General features: G+C 39.1%; 1 protein-coding gene across 1 annotated transcript; it reads left to right on the top strand.

Moving 5' to 3' along the window:
• Positions 1-349: 349 nt before the first annotated feature.
• unm_sa1261 (un-named sa1261) lies at positions 350-14,273 on the top strand. Its single transcript, XM_067477942.1, has 4 exons — positions 350-583; positions 8,127-8,349; positions 10,713-10,915; positions 12,573-14,273. The coding sequence occupies exons 2-4, from the start codon at positions 8,178-8,180 to the stop codon at positions 13,386-13,388; spliced, it is 1,191 nt and encodes a 396-aa protein (XP_067334043.1). The 5' UTR covers positions 350-583; positions 8,127-8,177; the 3' UTR covers positions 13,389-14,273.
• The last annotated feature ends 4,749 nt before the right edge of the window (positions 14,274-19,022 follow it).

The following is a 19,022-nucleotide window of genomic DNA, read 5'->3' as shown; positions in this document are numbered from 1 at the left end:
AATTGAAAATTTAGGAAACATCACACAATACAGCACAAATACATTATCATTTACTTTAATATTCTAAAGCATTTGCAATTTAAAAAGAAAAATGAAAAGAAAGTGATGTGCACAAGTGAGGAGGTGATGTGAAATTAACTAAAGTGACTGAAAAAAAGGTAGCGATAAAATGTGTCAGCATGCCAACATGTTAATAATATTAGGCTTGTGTAGCCTATATTGTGTGATTTGATAAAAATGAAAGAAATCTGACTGTTCCTGAAAGCATCACGGTCGCAGAGGAGCGCACTGCCGCTCTGCGCTCTGATTGGGCCGTGCAGGTGGGGGGGGCGGGTTCCTCAGCGCAGTGCGAAGACAATAGAGAGCGGCTGCACGGAGAGCGTCCAGCGGCCAGACTGGGAGAGGGCGGTGGTACAGGCACCGGAGGTCCCCGAAGAGGTTTCACCTCCAGACTCAGCCTCACTCTGCACTATTGACAATAAAAACAAAAACCAGTTCAACGATCTGCGACGTTTTCCGCCGTCAGACAGAGCTCTCAGTGTTGTCTGGATGGGCTGACAGCCGCGGACACTGCATTTGAAAGGTAAGATCAGGCTTCTCATCATTTCCCAGCAGGTCCAAACCAAATAACCGGAAATTAAAAGGCCGGTTCTGTGTCCAGATGTGTTTTCTTACATTCAAAGCTCAGGTTAAAGTGGCGTCCGGTTGCCTGACCTGCGTGTCATTGCGTGTCATTGCGTGTCTTTGCGTGTCTCGACCTCTGTTTCTAAGCCAACATTGTTTGGCTCATTTACACTGAGTTATTCTCATTATATACAACTTCTGTTTTTTTTTGTTTTGTTTGTTTATATATATATATATTTATATGCATAGTCACATCTTAAATTATTGTAAATAATGAAAAAGTTACACATGCACCATGTGACCAGCAGAACAATAGAGCTGCTGTGAAGCTATTGTTGTGTCCGAGCCGCACATCTGTAATCAGTGAACCACTATTGTCACATTTATTGAGCACACAGCCTGCATGTCTACACAGCTCATGGTGTCTCTGCACAGACATGCTCAAGGTGTCCGAACTGACACATGCTGCATTCTACATGAAGGAGCTTTGTGTCTACAGAGCTGCATCACAGTTCATATCTTTGTGCTGCAGTTTGTGGCCCAGACTGTAACCAGTGTTACCGACAGTGACATCCTCCCTGAGGAAGGAGCCATATGCTGGTGCATCAATACATTTAGTTTTTTTATTTATTTATTTGGTATTATGAGCAATTTTATGTGGGAAATGGCACAACGATTTGCAGTCTTTGCAGAGATCATGTCATCAAATGTGCTGTGTCTGATTACTTGAACTGATTTGTCCAAAACTTGTTTAATTTTCCCTCAAAATTACTAATAATTCTGCAGTTTTAGTTTCTCAAATGAAAGGTGATTTACTGTTTTTATTTTTGCAATTCACTGCAAACTTAATGTCTGCAAGTTTTGGACTTGTGTTTGAACACAATAGCTTGACCAGGAGAATATTTGGCAATTTTGTCTGCAACACTTAGTTGATAGAGCATATAACAGAAAAATCCGCTGCAACAATTGAATAGGCTAATTGGTTAGTCAGTTTTCAAATTAAAAACATTTTAAAGCTTCACTTCAAACGTTTCAAAGTTGTCATATTTGAACTAGTGTTGCAACTATAAAGAATTGTCTGTAATTTGCCTGATTATTTGGTTTGTTTATAAAATGTTAAAAAATGCATTTGGAGATTCTCGGAGCTCATATCATTCAATGTCTTCTTTTCTTAAACCAGTGTTCAAAATTGCAAAGATTAAATTTGCTGTTTTGTCTGACAAAGAAAAACAAGAGATGAATTGTGTTTTTTGCTTGTAGATATCATCATCTGTTAGTTTTGGGATAGTCATTAACTTTTCCAATAAAAGTATTTGCTGGCTTTTATCATTTTACACTGTACTGTTAATGGTTTTAGGACATTTGTTTGAACAAAACATGACATTTAAGATGTCCCCTGTGTTTTGGTTATTTATCTGTATATTAATATATATTGAACATAATTGTTAGTTTCAGCAATACAGCTGTTTGTACATTGTCCGTCTGGTTTTTTGAATGAGTTGATGGATATATATACACAACAGGCGCCCAGTAGACAAGGAAAAGAAAGAAGGAGGAGAGACAGAGATTAAAGCAGACAAAGGGGGTAACGTTACCTACTGTAGCGTGAGCTTCAAAGCAGCAGAAATGGGCTGGCATTAAAGAAGAGCGCCCGGTGATGTGCTGCCGAGCGTGCAGGCACAAAGCCCCAGTGTTGGCAGATGCTGTAGGCTGAGCCAGTTAAACCACGGCCGCTTTGATGTGCTCTACGACGCCGTGGGAGCAGACCGCCGAGCCCCACCAGAGGACGGAGCCTGGGGCCGCCCACCACACACACACACACACACACACACACACACACACACACACACACACACACACAGAAGGACATGTCCACATACACATTGAACATAGTGTAAAGGCCAAAGCTGCTGCAGAAACATTTCTAGAGGCTAGAGCTGCTCATAGGGCAGAAATAACCTTGCTGAGTTTATTAAATCTTAGTGGGCAGAATCACGCATGGAAGCTCACTGGTACTGTCTTGAATAGGTAGGAGTGACAATGGATGAAGCCAAAAGTCTTACAAAGACTGGTACCAGTGTTCAGCTTGTGAGGATTTGGGGCACAATTTGTGCCACTGGAGCAGTTTCAGCCTATCTCTCAGAGCTCACAGTGATGTCTTCATGTGGCTTGTTTGGTCTCAGCAGAGCTCTAAATTCTAACATATTTAGTTTAGAAAGACATATTAAAAACAAAAGCAGCAATACAGAAAACCTTTTTATCATATGAGAAGTGATTAATGAGTTATAACAGTAACTGCTGATTATTTGTCTGTTGACTGAATAATGGTTGCAGCTCTTGGGAAGCCTTTGATTTACAGTTAAGCTTAAAAAAATCCACCACGTTTAACAGGCAACTTTAGCTTTAAGAATACAACAACAATACCAGTCTGTGTGTCTTGGTAATTAAAGAAACTATCTAATTTAAATTCTTCTAATTCAGTGTCCAATACTTGCATCTAATTTTCCACTCATTACCAATTAATTTTCATCTTATTTTGAAAGGAAATATCACTGAATATGACTTTTGTTTTGTTAGCAGTGTTAGGATTCCCTATGAATCAGACCCTCCGGTGCAGCTGATAATATGTGAGCAGAGATGAGAGGTCTCTTGCGCTTTACATGGAGTGCGTGTGTCTTCAGTCAGTGCGGTAAGGGGAGAAAGTGCCAATGCTGCAGGATAGCGTGAGTTTGAATCACATTAGTGCAGTTGCTCTTCACAGCGGATGAAAAGTTTTACGGGCAAACGCATTAGTTCATCTACAAAGTGTGTTGCTTTAGTCGGTTTGTTTCTATTAACAGATTGTGCATCAAATTTGTAAGTGAAGCCCATAAAACACAATCGTGAACATTGGTGATATGAGCCAATAAGTGCCAATAGCGTTTGTTCATTAGGTGTTTTTAGTTGTGTGATAAATCACTTTAATGTTACAAATGATAAATTAAATACTGATGTTTTATAAGTCCCTGTTAACTTGGACACACATAATGCGCAGTTAATGTGTGTGTCTGTGTGTTTCTGTGTGTATTTCAAGCAAACTACAGGGAAACCGTTAGTCAGCACCTTCGTCAGCTTTATCATGTTTGCTGACAGTCACATGTAAGCAGCACATAATTAGGCATCATGCAAAACATGCTATAGTATCTCTGTTGCTCTGGGTGTTTGGTCAAGTGAGCAGCATAAATTTCATAGGATCCTAATAGTGTATTAGCAGCAGCCACAGTACATAGAAAAACATGTTCTGTGAACTTAAAAATCTTCCAAAAACGTACTGGAAATAACTGCAGGGACTTTGGATCAGGAGCAATCTGATTAGCCTTCTTTGTTACCAGCTGCAGGAGTTAAAGTTAACTTGAAATAAAAAGCTTTCACAAGCTTCTGTGTTTGAAAATAAAAAAAGAACTGAACTGACCTTTAAGTAATTTGCATTTTCTGTGAAATTGCATCAGTCAGTCATGCATACATTTCTTGCCCATCGTGCCTCTGCTGTCTGTACTGTCCTGCTTGTGTTTCTGTCTTTCACTCAGCAATGTGAAAAATATTCAACTTCAACTTTAAAAAGTAAAGGTTAATTTTAACGAGCAGTAAAAGCAGATCTCTACAAATTATAAAGTAGTTAGAGGATCCATAAATCGCAAAATTTACAGCGATTTACAAGCTTGTGGAACTAATATGGACATTTTTTTATAGTTCTCTGAAATAAGAGGCTGAATCTGCTCTACTTGAGGATAGGTCATGAATTTTTGCTTTTCGGGATTTTCGAACGATAACAGCCTGACCGACACTGGCCTTTGAAAGCCAAAACAACAAAGAATTAGATATGCTGATATGTATTGGTTTCTTTTCTTGTTGCACCACAAAGATGTCTAAAAACAATATACATTTTGATTATTTAAGTATTGTAAGTGTGATCAAGATATTTACTATTTAAGATATTGTGATAAGTGCAGAAATTACTCGTGGCAGCATGACCTCTTTTCTGTTGCTCCAGTAAGATGAATGAAAGATCATTAACACTCTGTGGACTTTTCACCTCTGTACTAGTGCTGCTTTCCATCAATGTGAGTTTCCCCCTCGGATGAACCATTCACCTCTTATCCTGTGTGGTGCTTGAAGCTTTCAGGCAGGAGCAATAGGGTTGTAAGGCAGGTTGGCCCATCTCCAGCTCTGATTACAGAGTACTCCCTGAAAAGAAACACATCATGCCATTGTCATCCTTCTCATCTGCGAGGTAAATGTGGTTTAGCGCTCCTTGAGGCCCTCAGGGGAGCAGCTGTGGCACCGTTACATAGAGAAGGGACGCTGGCGCTGCTTGAAGCTGCATTGAACAGAACATGCTCCTAATTAGTGCGGGTTGTCACTTCTTTCATCTCCCGGCTCTTTGATATGACAGCAGCATGAGAGCAAATATGATTGTATTCTTATGCTCAGGAAGTTGCATGGCTGAAAACACCCGCCCACCACCACCACCACCACCACCAGAAAACAAAAACAAAAAAAATCTGAATGTGACACTGTACATGCTGCATCCATACTGTACATGTCAAAGCTGAGATTGAAACAAGATGGCAGTAAATCTGTTGTGGCTGATGTAGGTGAAGGTGCAGCACTATTCAGTAAACAAAACACTGAAAGTGCTTTAGTTGGGTTAAGGCACAAAGACATAAGCTTTAGATTTAGACTCTTAATAAGATGGTTGGGTTTAGGAGAACTGTGTTTAAGCTTTAAACGGCTGCCTTTTTAATGTTACCTCAAATACTCAGCATCACGTATGTATTAGTACATACAGTACGTAGCATCCTTGTGGTCACAGGATTGACACACTTGGCTCAATTTCCAGTTTCTTGTCCTCTGCTTTGTTGACTCTAGGTTGAGTGAACATGTCATGTGCATCTTAAAGCAAATTAAATACGTTTTTCTGCCATCAAATGAACAGTGTTTTCCAGTAGGACCAAAATCTGCTCCTTTTTAAAATCTGGGTATGTTTCTGTGGAGAGTGAGCCTCCTGCATGACACCTGACGAAAGAGACAAGCTTCAAATTGGTCCCTCAGTGTTCTGTGGAAAAGCTCCATTCTCACAGCATTTTTGAAATCCAAAAGAGATCACTGAGAAGCTACTCTTTGTGCAAGTACACACAAAACCCCTTTTCATTAATGTGAATAAAACGGACACAACTTTCATTATTCAGAAAAATCTAATCATAAAACAAAACAGAACATAAAAATACTGTGTGTGTTTGTCCATTAGCAGGTACTTTTACTGTGTATTTGCAGCTCGAAACAGACTCTGGCTTTCTCCTCTGTTGTGTGTGTTTTTTATTGACCTTGTCAGAGGGATGCTGAGTGGACTGGTGATGGACAGCCATTTGGCTCCTTTAGGTTCATCCGACTCGTCATTTTTATCTGCTTGTTGTACTTTTACTCTCAGCACATACAGCTCGTTTTATCCTACTGTCACTGCAAGACCTCTCAATTGTCTTTGTGATTTAAGATACTGTTTATCTTTGCTTCTGAAATTTGATAAACTCAGTTTGCTAAAGTATCTAATAAAAAGCTAAGAAAAGATTTGATTTGGCAACACCCATGTTTAGTATGGAAACAGCTGACGAAGGAGATCAACTGTGCTATTATCAGTGAAGCCAAACACATCGTTTTAATGAAAAAAGTGAACATTTAGCTTTTTTCTTTAGCCTTTTATTTCATGCAGTGCACTGATGAAGTGTCTTGATGAACGACTGCTGTACCTGTTCTTTCCTGTGACTGCTCCTGTAAAAGCCCCTGTGTTTCACCACTTGAGTGATTTTAATGTGGAGCAGCCTCATTAGGAAATGCCGGGTGTTTATTATCAATCTAATGTAAAGAGAACGGTGGAGAGTCAGGCTTTCATTATTACGTAATACCATACCTATTGCCTTAAAAGGGAAGGAAGCCTATCAAGGCTCCCAGTAGCTAGTAGAGGTCCTACTTAGAGGGGCTTTGGGTTAATTTTGCCTCTGCTGGTGGTATTCTGTCCCTTCTGCCAATGAGAGGTAAGAGGTAATGTTGGGTTAGCAGTCACTTCATATGGATGAGAGAGGACAGATAAACACTAAACAGTGAGTCAATGTGACTCTAAAACTACTATTAACTATATGGACAAATCAGCTGCAGCAATAAATGGGCCGATATTAGCTTTTTGTATTATCAATTGTTATGATTGAAATGATTAACACAAAGCACAGCTTTATTGTTGCTGCAGTTCTTTCTAGTGGAATATACTACTATTTTTGTTTGGTTTCATTGTTTTCACACGCTTTACTTGAGTTTTGTGTACACATTTGCCCGACATGCACACCCCCACTGTAGACAGGAGCTGTCTCCAAGGCAGGCACAGACGGACTTGATGGACAGGATGTGGTTAGCATCCTGTCTCATTCAACACTTTCTCATCCCTGTTAATGAGAGATCGTACAATTCTGCTGCGCCATCAGGGCTGCGAAGTCTCTCCAGTCATTCAGAGATATTGGCCGTCGTGGGTGATGAGCAATGGAGGATGCAGCAACACACGAGTGTTGCTTCACTTCTTTTGGTAGCAGAAGGAGGAGGACGGTCTGACAGATCTTCTGAGAATGGAAGCCGGTAGGCGCGATGGAGTAAAAACAGATTAGATCAGAATTAGAGATTCATTAATGCAGGGGAATCATTAATCAGCTCCACAAATAGCTATACTTTCTCATCCCACATCCAGTTTGACTCGTTTGGACTCAGAGTTCAGTTTATGCCAGAATGCATCACTGTGAGACGAGTACTGAGCTTTTTCACAAACAAGAACCCACCCAAAAAACAAAAATAATGCTATAAATTAAAAGTAAGACTTTCTATTAACGTATAAGTCGTTTTGTTTGTTAACTCTGTGTTGTTAAGATTTTGAAGACTTTCAGTTACCTTGTTTTAGCTCATTGCAGAAATTGGCACCGAGCATGTAAATGTCTTATTCAGTTTTTTGTTGAATTGTTTTTGAGAAATCGGCAAATTCATCCTTTAATAACTCTAATAAAATGTCTAATTATGACATTTAAACACATAATAGGGATGCTAAAATGAGCATATAGCTTAATGTAATACTGTCGCTATCAAGTGTTACTGTGGCTGTGCAATCATACAGTGCTGACAAAAGCCACCAAATTTTTTTTATATGTTTTCTGTAATTTTTTTGATGACAATCTTCTTTGTAACATAGGTCTCTGTGATGTTAAAAGACAATTGTTTTTTTTTTTAGTAACCCAAAGTGACTACACAGCTCCAAAGTTACATAGGAGTTTATTTGGCCTGGAATCAAAGCTTTCTCATTTGCACAAGATGGTGATATCAGTTTGTATATGTGTATATAAAACACAATAGGTGTGTTCTGTGTAAAGTGGAAATGGGTGGATATGTTTCTCAAAGTGAACCTTGCTTTCCTTCCTGCTCCTCCTGTTCCACAGGAACATTCGTCTCCTGACCAGCCCTTGGCCCCGGCCCATCCCTCCACAAGAATGAACTCCTCGCCTCATGGCTCCCGCTCCTCCACTGACATCCTGGAGGAACTCCAGCTGATTGCTGCACAGAACCTGGAAAAACTGGACATCAACAAATACTATGAGGTCATCCGTGAACTGGGAAAGGGCACGTATGGTAAAGTGGACCTGGTCGTCCACAAAATCAGAGGTAGCAGCTATAGGCCATTATTTGCTTAATTTGATTAAATTATTTGATTAATCATTTGGTCCATAATGTGTCAGTCAAACTGTTGAAAAGCAGACTCACTTCCAAAAATTAATTTGGCCACAGAACAAATAAATCTTCACAGCTCCAGTTGGAGGAACTGGGGTGTTGTCGTCTTTGTAGCCCAACTTTGTGATTCAGAGACACGACATAGTCATTTTATTTAACAGTCAGCCAGCGTGCAGCTTTACCCACCATTTCACTTCTATATTACAACAGCAGCATCCACTGTTTTGTTTTGCTCAAAGATGTAATTTGTGCAAAGGTATGTGCCATCTTAGTGAGCTCTGAAGTGTTTACTTTTAAAAGGTATTCTTAAACCAAATGGGGTTTAAAAAAAAAGAAAAAAAAAAAAAAAATATATATATATATATGACACACTTATCCAGTGGTTTAACACAGATCAGGATACAGACAGCCTAAATTCACTACTTAACTAATAGAAAATCTGCTCAACCTCTTCACATTAAAAGATAAAGTGTTAACCATCTGGCCCAAGCCTCTTAACAGTCTCCTTTATGGAGCATAAAGCTGAAGCCACACTGCCCATTTAAGAGCAGATGCAGCTTGTCAATGAAATGAATTTTGACCTTTTCCAGCCTCTAAAATGTGCCTTGAAGGATGTGCGAAAAACCACATTCACCTGTGGTTTTATTATGTGCTGTTGTGCAGTTCGACCACCACCTTTTCAGAACCATGAGAGAGTCAGTGTACCTTTAATCGCCTGCCCTCTAATGTCTAATGGTGCTCAGTGGAAATGTCAAGCGAGCCAAGTGGGCTTAAGTTGAGGCAATTTCTGAACTTTGAATCATAATTGAGTGCAAATTAAAGGGAAGCAGGGAACTTGGATGTAAATCAGAACTGTAGTTGTTTCAATACTGGGAAGTTTCTCTTACTGAGAACAACAGTTGTTCCTTTCGTTTCTTAATGAAAGGAACAACTACTTTCTAATATTATTCATTTAAGGTTACCTGAAAAATTTTTCTGTCTTCTTCTTCTGGTTTTAATTTTAGAAATACATATATTTGAATGATTTTTAACTACCCTTCTTTACTATATTAACATCTCTGCTTCCAGTCTGGCCCTAGTTAAAAATGACTAGATCCACCTCTGCATTTACGAAACTATAATCATAGGAAGCTAATGGTCTCCAGTTAATGACATCTCTGACAGGCAGAGGTTGTACATGTGCCCTGAGAGGAACATTTAATGTTCTCCAAACGATGTGACTGAAACTTCTCTCAAACATGTAAAATCAGATATAGTTTAGAAATGGTAAAAGACAAACCACAATAATTCGGGGATAATTGTCTGGAACCCATGTAGCCAGCATTTACAGACCCACAGACTGTAGATCAATGGGAACATTAGGTTTCCTGTTTACATCCTCTAAAGCATGATCAAAGTAAGACAAAGAATTATCAGTGACAAAATCCGCTGACATTAACTTTGTGTTGCATATGGATTTATTTATTTTTTTTATTTATCTTTAGCTTCCCCCATCATCATACAGGAAACTGTGTGTGTCTCTGTGTGTGATGGCATTAAGAACAAACAGCAATCCCCCTGTTGACCTTTCCTAAAGAGGCTGAACATTGTAAAATGAACAAGGCACTTTGCAGAGCTGATCCGGTGGTATTGGAGAAGTGTCAGCTCTCATTTCTGCTGACACACTGACTGTTGGTGCAGGAAAAGGCTAAGCTGGCAGCTCTCCACATTTATTCCCTTTCTTGTGTTTCTCAGACTCTGGTTAAATTTTCTCCCCTGGCTGCACCTTTTTGTTCTGGGCAGTAACAAGTGGCTGGTGCAGGGGGAAGATGTGGGCCAAGCCTCTGTTCTCCTGTTTTCCATAAGTGTGTGTGCATCCTCTACACTAATATTTCAAGTAAAATGATCTACACTGGACAAGAACAAGACTCTTATCTTAGGCTGTTTTTACGCCGGATTCCCTTCCTGACCCAACCCTACCAAATTTTTAATCTTACTATTATCTCTCTATAAAACAGACATCAAAGCTGATCAGCAACATCCTGGTCACTCTGACAGCAAAAGTCCAGCAGAGCAATGAAAATTCTGGCATTATAAATCTCCTGGCAAAAAAAAAAAAAAAAAAACTCATCAGGTTTTAATTCTGTGGCATTTAATGTTTTAATTATTTATGCAGTTTGAAATTATTTTAATTCAGTTTCTTGCATGCAATTACAGGCTGTGAAATAAATCCCCAAACACTTTAATAGGTTGGCAAGGGACAAGAAGCGAGGAATGAGATTAGAAGTTAATAACTGTTCCCTGTCACCGCTTTTCAGGGACAAAAATGGCTCTAAAGTTTCTGAGGAAGAAGACAACCAAGCTGAAGAGCTTTTTGAGAGAGTACAGCATCTCTCTTTACCTGTCGCCCTGCCCGTTCATCATCAACATGTACGGCATCGCCTTCGAAACGGACGAGTACTACATCTTCGCTCAGGAATTCGCTTTAGCAGGAGATCTGTTTGATATCATCCCTCCACAGGTGAGATGGGCTGGTTGTGGCTGCAGAAAAACAAGACGGCATTAAAGCAGTAATAAGTGAGGGACTTTATTTATTATAATCAATGAAATCTGTCATCTAATAATAAACATCAGACCGTCAGAAACACACGGTGTCAGTTGGTCCAGCTGACATAATGTGAAACAGATTTTAAGTAATAAGGGAGATTCAGGTAACATTTATTTCATGGCGAGAGACTTTTGTCTGCTAAAACTAAGAAAAATGTAATTAATTTATCCAACTGTAACTGGTTAGGTACCGAATCCTGGACAATAAAATATAAATATGATAATGAGGCACCAGAGCAGCAGTGGCCATCTGAAGTCCACTAGCGAGACACACAAAAACACAATAAAAACTAGGCCGTTGTTGCCATTACATCAATCATATTTTTGTATTTCCTTTCCTTTATGTTACTGAGAGAAAGATTTTGGTACCGTAATCCGAATGATTATCTCTTAATCCCACAAATACAGGAAAGTCATTTACACTACAGATGTATAGATACATGCTGTGTTCCTGGGGATGATGCATCAAACACTGTTTACTGCTGTGGTATTTAGGGTGTGACATTTAGTTGTCAGCTCTGCAGAGAGTCATCACTCCTGATCCCTAAACACAAACATTTACTGGACTTTTACTGTGAAGTATTGTTCACATAAAAGGCCAGTGACGGCTCAGTCAGGCTGTTTGACCTGACACCTGACATTATGACTGAGCAGGTGTAGGTGTGCAAAGAGACCATTTTGTCTTAATAAGGATCATTAAAGCAAAGTAAATCCACACAAGTCAAACTTTGATATTGGTTAATAACATAAATGTTCATATGTCAAATCCAAAACACACAAAGCTGTCATTGTGTTGGTTAAATGACTGTCAAACACTTATCAACCACTATAACTTTTCCAAACACATTTTATATTATTATACTATGTTTTACTAATCATTAATACAATCAGATTTACAGCCGCTTGTGCTTATGGGAGCAGTTTGTACAATGTCAAAATGATCATGATTGGTTGTCACCTCAAGCTGTCTTTCACACTGCATCAGAGAATATTTGCATAAAGTCAAGCTTCAGTTTTCTGTAGTGTAGCTGGAACCCTGTGAACTCCAAGCAAAGCAAAGAGATGCCAGGTGTAGGTGGCTCGCTTTTTTTTTTTTATCCACGTGTCTACACACTGTTATACAGTTCAATTTCTAAAGGCCAGTCAGTGGTGATCCTAGACTTTGGGGGGCCCCAAGCAAAGAAGCTGAACAAGGCCCCCCCATCCCCCCTCTCTCTTCTTATTTTTTTTTTTTTGATTACCAGAAAGTTCTGCTTGTTTCATTGCACTGATTTCAGTTTCATTGCTGTCATACACTAGCAAGTACCCCACCTTAAGGGCTTTTAGGGCAGCAGCAGTGCACTGTATATTGCCTTTATCGAGCTTTAAAGGGGTTTAGAGTTGTGAATGGGCCTTTCAGGCCTTTGCTCCAAATTATTTTGGGTGGACCACAGATTTGATTAGTTTGATCTTCACCTAAAGCCAGTGTAACAATTTTTCCTTGCTCTAAAATGTAGTGTGAACTTACTTACTTACTTACTTAACTTGGCTCTGTTCTGTATGTTTGACCTTCTCACGCTATCTCTGTTCAGGTGGGCCTCCATGAGACGGTGGCTAAGCGTTGCGTCCACCAGGTGGCCATTGCTCTGGACTACCTGCACTGTAAGAAGCTGGTCCACAGGGACATCAAGCCTGAGAACATACTCATCTTTGACAAAGAGTGCAGGAAGGTCAAGCTGTCAGACTTTGGCATGACGCGACGTGCTGGTTCGCCGGTGAAGCGTGTCAGCGGTACAATCCCGTACACGGCGCCCGAGCTGTGTGACACCTCGCGGCACGAGGGTTTCTGTGTGGACTACAGCACAGACGTGTGGGCTTTTGGCGTGCTGCTCTTCTGCATGCTGACAGGAAACTTCCCCTGGGAGAAGGCCATGCCGAACGATGCCTTCTACGAGGAGTTTGTCCGCTGGCAGCGCCGTCGGACGAGCACTGTGCCTTCACAGTGGCGCCGCTTCACAGATGAAGCCCTACGAATGTTTCGTAGACTCCTATCTATCGAGCAGGAGCGCCGCTGCTCTGTCAAAGAAGTCTTCAGCTACTTTAGCCACTGCTGGATGTTGGACATAGATAATGGGAACAGCAGCAGTGGAGGTTTATCGAGCAGCGTTCCTCCCGTGGACATCAGTTTGTCGTCTTCTGAAGAGGACATGTTAGTGGACAGACTGAAGCAGCAGAGCCTGTCACCTGCTTGTATGGTGACAAAAGGAAGCATCATGATGGACACCCACTATTCCTCCATGTCCACTAACAGCTCGCCGTCCTCCACCAGCAGCTACGAGCGGGTCAACCGAGAAAACAGCGAAAGAGGGCGCATTGTGGTGGCCACCCCTATTGAGATCTGTGTGTAGAGGCTGCTAATGCTGAGCAACAGTGCACCTGCTCACACACACACACACACACACACAGACACACACAATGCTGTTGTGCCATGAAGAGGAACATTTCTCTGTGGATGAGAAAGAAGAGTAGGTAGCTACCAAGCGTCGAACATCCGTTGAAGCTTCACTGCGGATTTATTCATTTCCAATGAAGAAGAGCTCTGAGGAAATTATCAGTGATGTGGTTTATTCTTGGTTACAGACATTAGACATGTACTTATTGGACAACTGGTAAAGAGCAAGATGAAAGCAACATGATCCATAAGCAGTATGTTCAAATGCTTCAAAGGTTTGGAATAATCCAGGCCCCAGCACAGGGTCAGAAGGTGATTAGTACATAAAAGAAATCGTAAGTGATGGTGCTGTTGCGTGCATATTGTAGTGTACTACTAGATATGTTACTTGTGTTTATTTCTTTTTTTTAATTTGGACTTAAATTATTTATTTATGTCAGATACACATATTTATGGTTAGTTTTATTAAGTGGCAAAGGAATCTGAAGCCCGCATTCTGTCTCTAAATATCTTAGAGAAAAACCTGAAGAAGCAGGCAATTTGCAGCTTTTACACATTAAAATATTCTTTATTACTTTCGTGTTATTGTTGGGATTTTATAAAAGTATTGTATGTAGACTGTTTTTGTCCCTTCGTGTTTGACTGTGATGTCTAATCCTACCATGCTGTAGCCATCAACAATACAAGTGGTTGAAAATGCATTTCGTGGTCAGAAGTAGAAGTTAATAGGGTAACCATTGCTCCCTTTAATCTGCTGTACCACACACTCGACACATGAATGATTGCATCTGTATCCATGTCAGTGTTGAGTTTTATTACCATTTAAAGTTGTCAACAACTATATGTACTTTTGTTTGTATTCTGAGTCATGTTAATCAAATAGAAAAATTAGATACAGCTTAATTTTTCTCCTTGCATGGTTAATAAGAATAAGAACATTTGACAGGTCTTTCATAATTTAGCATAATATTTGAACTTTTTAAAAAAAAATAGGAAATCTTAACATTAAATATGCCTACTGAATTGTCTTTCAGTTTGGAAATAATACATTGCAGAACTGGTATTTGAGGACAGTTTAACAATGGTTTATGGTAATTTTATGGTTCTCTAAATTTAATTATTCTACTTTTTTTCTGGATAGATACCTTGAAAATCTGAGACAGGATGTGCAAATGTAAAAAAACAAACAAACAAACAAACAAATGCACTTTGGATTTTGGGGATTCAAGAAATGTCGCTTTTGTATTTTCCATAGGTATTGCATGAGTACTGAAATACTGTGGTGAACACTTGTTAAAATAAACACCCTTAGAATTAAATAAAAACTGACCTCTTTTCTTTTTAAACTGAAGCAGAGTGTAAGTTTGGGCAACATGCTCATGTTCATAAGGAGATGCAAAACCATGAAAGCAAAATGCAAAACATCTATAAGAGATGCAAACTTAGTAGATTGCAAAGACACAAAACAAGTACAGGCCAGCATTTATTATGTAGGTTACTGGACACCTTGTGTGTGTTTTAGATAAGTTACTGCCACAAACCATTGGGAATTTGGCAACAACTCGTGAAATATAGCAACAAAGATCATCAGAGAAGCTGTATATGGTAACTGCAAAAATCTCACAAGACGTCAGCAGAGATATGACTGGACCATTGCTGATAATTACAGTAAGTCAGTGTAAAATATGGTGTTCTTCTTCCACCAGAACATTTATCTTGCCTACAACGTTATCTCAGTTCATTAAAAATGAAAAAAGGCAAAAAGAAATGGAGCTGGATTGTGTTCTGACAGACTTTGAAGTGTAAAACAACTGAGGCAGAAAGATTCTCATTTTATTTGATCAGACTGCAGATTTAAATCAAGAGATGGACTCTGCTTCTGCATTTTACACCTCAAGTAATAATAAAAACAGGTTGTTTTTTTTTAATCCACTAAATGAAGTTTTGCTCTATGTCGGTCACATGATTATACCCCAATAAACTCACAATGCCCCACAAAGCTGTGAAAGCAGTGAGCATGTTTCTGGCTCAGCTGTAATGAGAAGTGTCTGCCTCCAAAGCCTTGCTACAAGCAAAATTACATAACACTCCCACCCAGTTAGGACTGAATGTGATTTAATATTGCATTAAAAATATCTGTACAGCAGGTCGGCCAATGTGAAGTTAAAACAATTAAAACCTGCACATCACAAAGCATTTTTACAGACTGATAAGTAAGAGAATCAGTCCAGCAAAACACATATATTATATCACAACATTATATCTGTCTACCTGGATATAAAAGGAAAAAATTCACCAAGTGTACCTGAGCTGGAGAGCACATCATCAGGCTAACCTTCATGTTCAGCGTAGCAATTACAGCTGAGCGCTGCACTCGCAGATGTCAGTGTTTCTCCATCACTGTATTTATATATTCAGCACCAGCAAAGGCAGCTATTGGTATCTATATCTAAATGTTTTATTTAAAATTTGTTTTAGGAATAGCTGTGCTGAGAGGTGTCATTTACTGTTTTAGCAAATTTACCATCAACCTTTATTGATGACATTGTGCTGGTTGCTTAATCAGTCCACCACTTTGATCCTTATTAAATTTGAACGACCACTGAATGATATGTAGAAATACCAAATTGTATTGTCTAATACTTTGGTTTATGAGCCACTTTCTGCAAAACATCAGCCATCAGCCTCAGCTGATAAGCATATGTTAGTATTCTTAACAAATATGGTAAACATGGTAAACATTAAGCTACTCTACGTATCTAGTGAGATAAATAAGGTTCTGCCTCTCAGTCCTTCAGCCAGTGCATTATAGATGTCATTGCAATACTGCAACAACAAACTGCATTTTTCCATAGATTACAATAATAAAATTATTATTTCAGTTTGCGAGAGCCTAGGAAAGTGAGTTTTAATTATGCATCATCATCAAAATGTAAAGTCTGTAGATCGACCATTGCACGAGGGGAAACAACGGGCAAAACGCTGCAAGCAAATGTGCCGTGGACTCAAGAATCCAGCTCACTTTAACACATCTTTGATTTAAACAGTCTAAATGTCAGAATGTACTGTCACTGTTGGCATGTGTTTGCATTTAGCAGTCACCATTGTGCCTACAAACAGCTACAAACAACAACAATCTCCATCGATGAGGAACATTTCACAAGGAGAATTCTTTTGAGCTAGAAATACTTTTACATAAATGTCTGTCTAGACTTATATTCTAATCAGTTCATGCATGAGTCGACTAAATGTTTGTGCCAAATGTTATGAACTTTTCTCCGAGATTTTCTGAAATCCTGCGGTGAGACCTTGTGCTAAAGCTGAAGAAATTCTATCACAGCCTTTCTGTGATATCCTGTTCAAAAGAAAAAATGATCGAGATCAAAATAAACCACCAGAATCAAATCAATTAATCACTGAGTTGGGTGCAATTTAAAAATTCCTTCAAGGGGTTATTATGATATAAAATTCACAACAATGGGTAAGAGACAAGGCGTGAAATTATGGTGACCTTTATCCTCATTTATCAAAACCTAGAGAGTTCATCTAGATTTGATGAAATTTCATCAAGGCATTTAAGTGATATTGTGCTCAAATATATTGCTTATACAGACCATAAGCTATGAGCACTTGACCAAATAAGACTGTAGAAGCAAAATGCTTGAGTGTCACATGCAGCGTGTTTTATTTTAATCGCTTGTTTAACATTTGGTCGAGTCACAGCCAAAATGGGTGTTTTAGATAAAAGTGGCACAATTACAGTGATGTTGATCAATGTTGTTTTCTGTGTTTTATTCCCTTTAAACCCTTAAAAAATTCCAGTGTAGTCGTGGCTTAGAGCTGGACACAACATGCTGTTTGCACATTTGACTCCTGTATCAGTTTTGGCAGCAGCATTTTGTGCTGGAGCACCTGCGAAAGCAACAGAGCTGTGCTGCAGAAATACATAGTGAGGGGGATTGTGATCAGAAGCCTGTCAAGTCAGAAAAACTGAGATGTGCCTGTAGCCAGAGCAAAGGATGGTGGAGATAAAGAGGCAGCCACTGAGAACTGAACACAAAAAGATAAGGGAAATGGTGAGAAGAGGAGAACAATGAAAAGAAGGGCAGTAAAAGAAGGAAAAAAGAAAGCAAAGCTTCAGGGACAGCTGCAGGTGTAAACACTGTTAGTAGATCATGCTAGAGGAGCATGTGTCTATTTTAACTGCAAAACACACCCCAGTGCACATTTGTGTGCACTTGTATATCAGCAGCACAACATTACAGCACTTAAAGCAACTTAAGATTTATAAGACAGCTGACTGGCAACAAACAGATGCTAATGTTAGCAGACTGTCAGAATAACACACTGACATTGCTAATGTGCTGATGTTTAGTAGGTAGTTAACCATGTTCACAGTGTTACTTTAGTGTTTTAGCATGATATCATTTCATAAATAAAATTAAACACAAGTATAACTGAGAATGAGGGAAACTAAACTAATTTCACATTTTTTTAATAGTACTTCCCAGCTTAATGTAACGTTATTGTCTAATATGGAATAAAAAAAATTAAAATCAGCCTAGTGTCTAATTATTGCTCCTCCATCTTCTTTTGTATGTCAGTGAATATGTACTTTTTGGAACCTTAATATACTGAACACCACACACTTTTATGAACACACAGATCCAAAAAGGGTCAATTCCATTAACTTCAAATACAATATCAAATCAAATTCTGCCTCTTTTTAATTAAATGCAGTCATTGAGCTAAAATCCTCTTCACTTAGAGCAAACACAGCGGCTGCTGCAAACCGCCCTGTGGAAACAGTGCATTAAAGATGCTCTCTGCCATGGTAACAGTCTCCATATGCTCACACTGTCTCTGGCTGCCAGTGTACTGCAGCAGGTGAGACAACCGAGTCTATTCTGAGTTCAACAAGAGGAGGTGAGATACACATTCCACATGTTGCCACAGGTTGATGCAGCGAGTAAATAAAGATGTGATGAAAAAGAGCTGCAGATGTTTCAAAACTATCAATACTACGAGTCAGAACAAAGACTATTTCTATTGAAGCAGAGCTCAGTGTGAAAGCTCATAGTAACTGGCCTACTTGAATGCATCAGCATAAAACTAAATAGATTTGGGTTTTAACCACACTACTCCCAGGTACTTTTAAGGTCACTCTCAGTGAACGTATCAATAGATTTGATCCTTCTGCACAAAATGACACATAGACAGTCAAAATGTTTATTGATTCAATATAGTGATATATTTTTCAGTCTAAGAAGCATAAAATATTAAATAAATCAAATAAGCAAATGTGTTGTTCAGCAGTAAGTTCAAAACACAAATGAGATGTGACAAAGCAACACAGAGAAGCTAATAATCTGCTGTCAATCATTTCTGAGGTAGTTAATTACTAAAAATTTCCTGGGTGTGCCTCGGGGAGTGGGTTTAACAATGGCAACATCTAAAATCCATGTGACCAATTGACAGAGAAATATAGATTAATAAACTGTACATCATCATCATTATAAATATTTTAAAATACTGTAGATGCCTTTATTATATACATATTTATAGTATTGTCATATTTTGTGTAACAAAA

The sequence above is a fragment of the Channa argus genome, chromosome 15 (assembly GCF_033026475.1).
Source record: "Channa argus isolate prfri chromosome 15, Channa argus male v1.0, whole genome shotgun sequence".
NCBI lineage: Eukaryota > Metazoa > Chordata > Actinopteri > Anabantiformes > Channidae > Channa > Channa argus.
The sequence above is the reverse complement of the archived record's forward strand: the minus strand, read 5'-3'. Positions and strand labels throughout refer to the sequence as shown.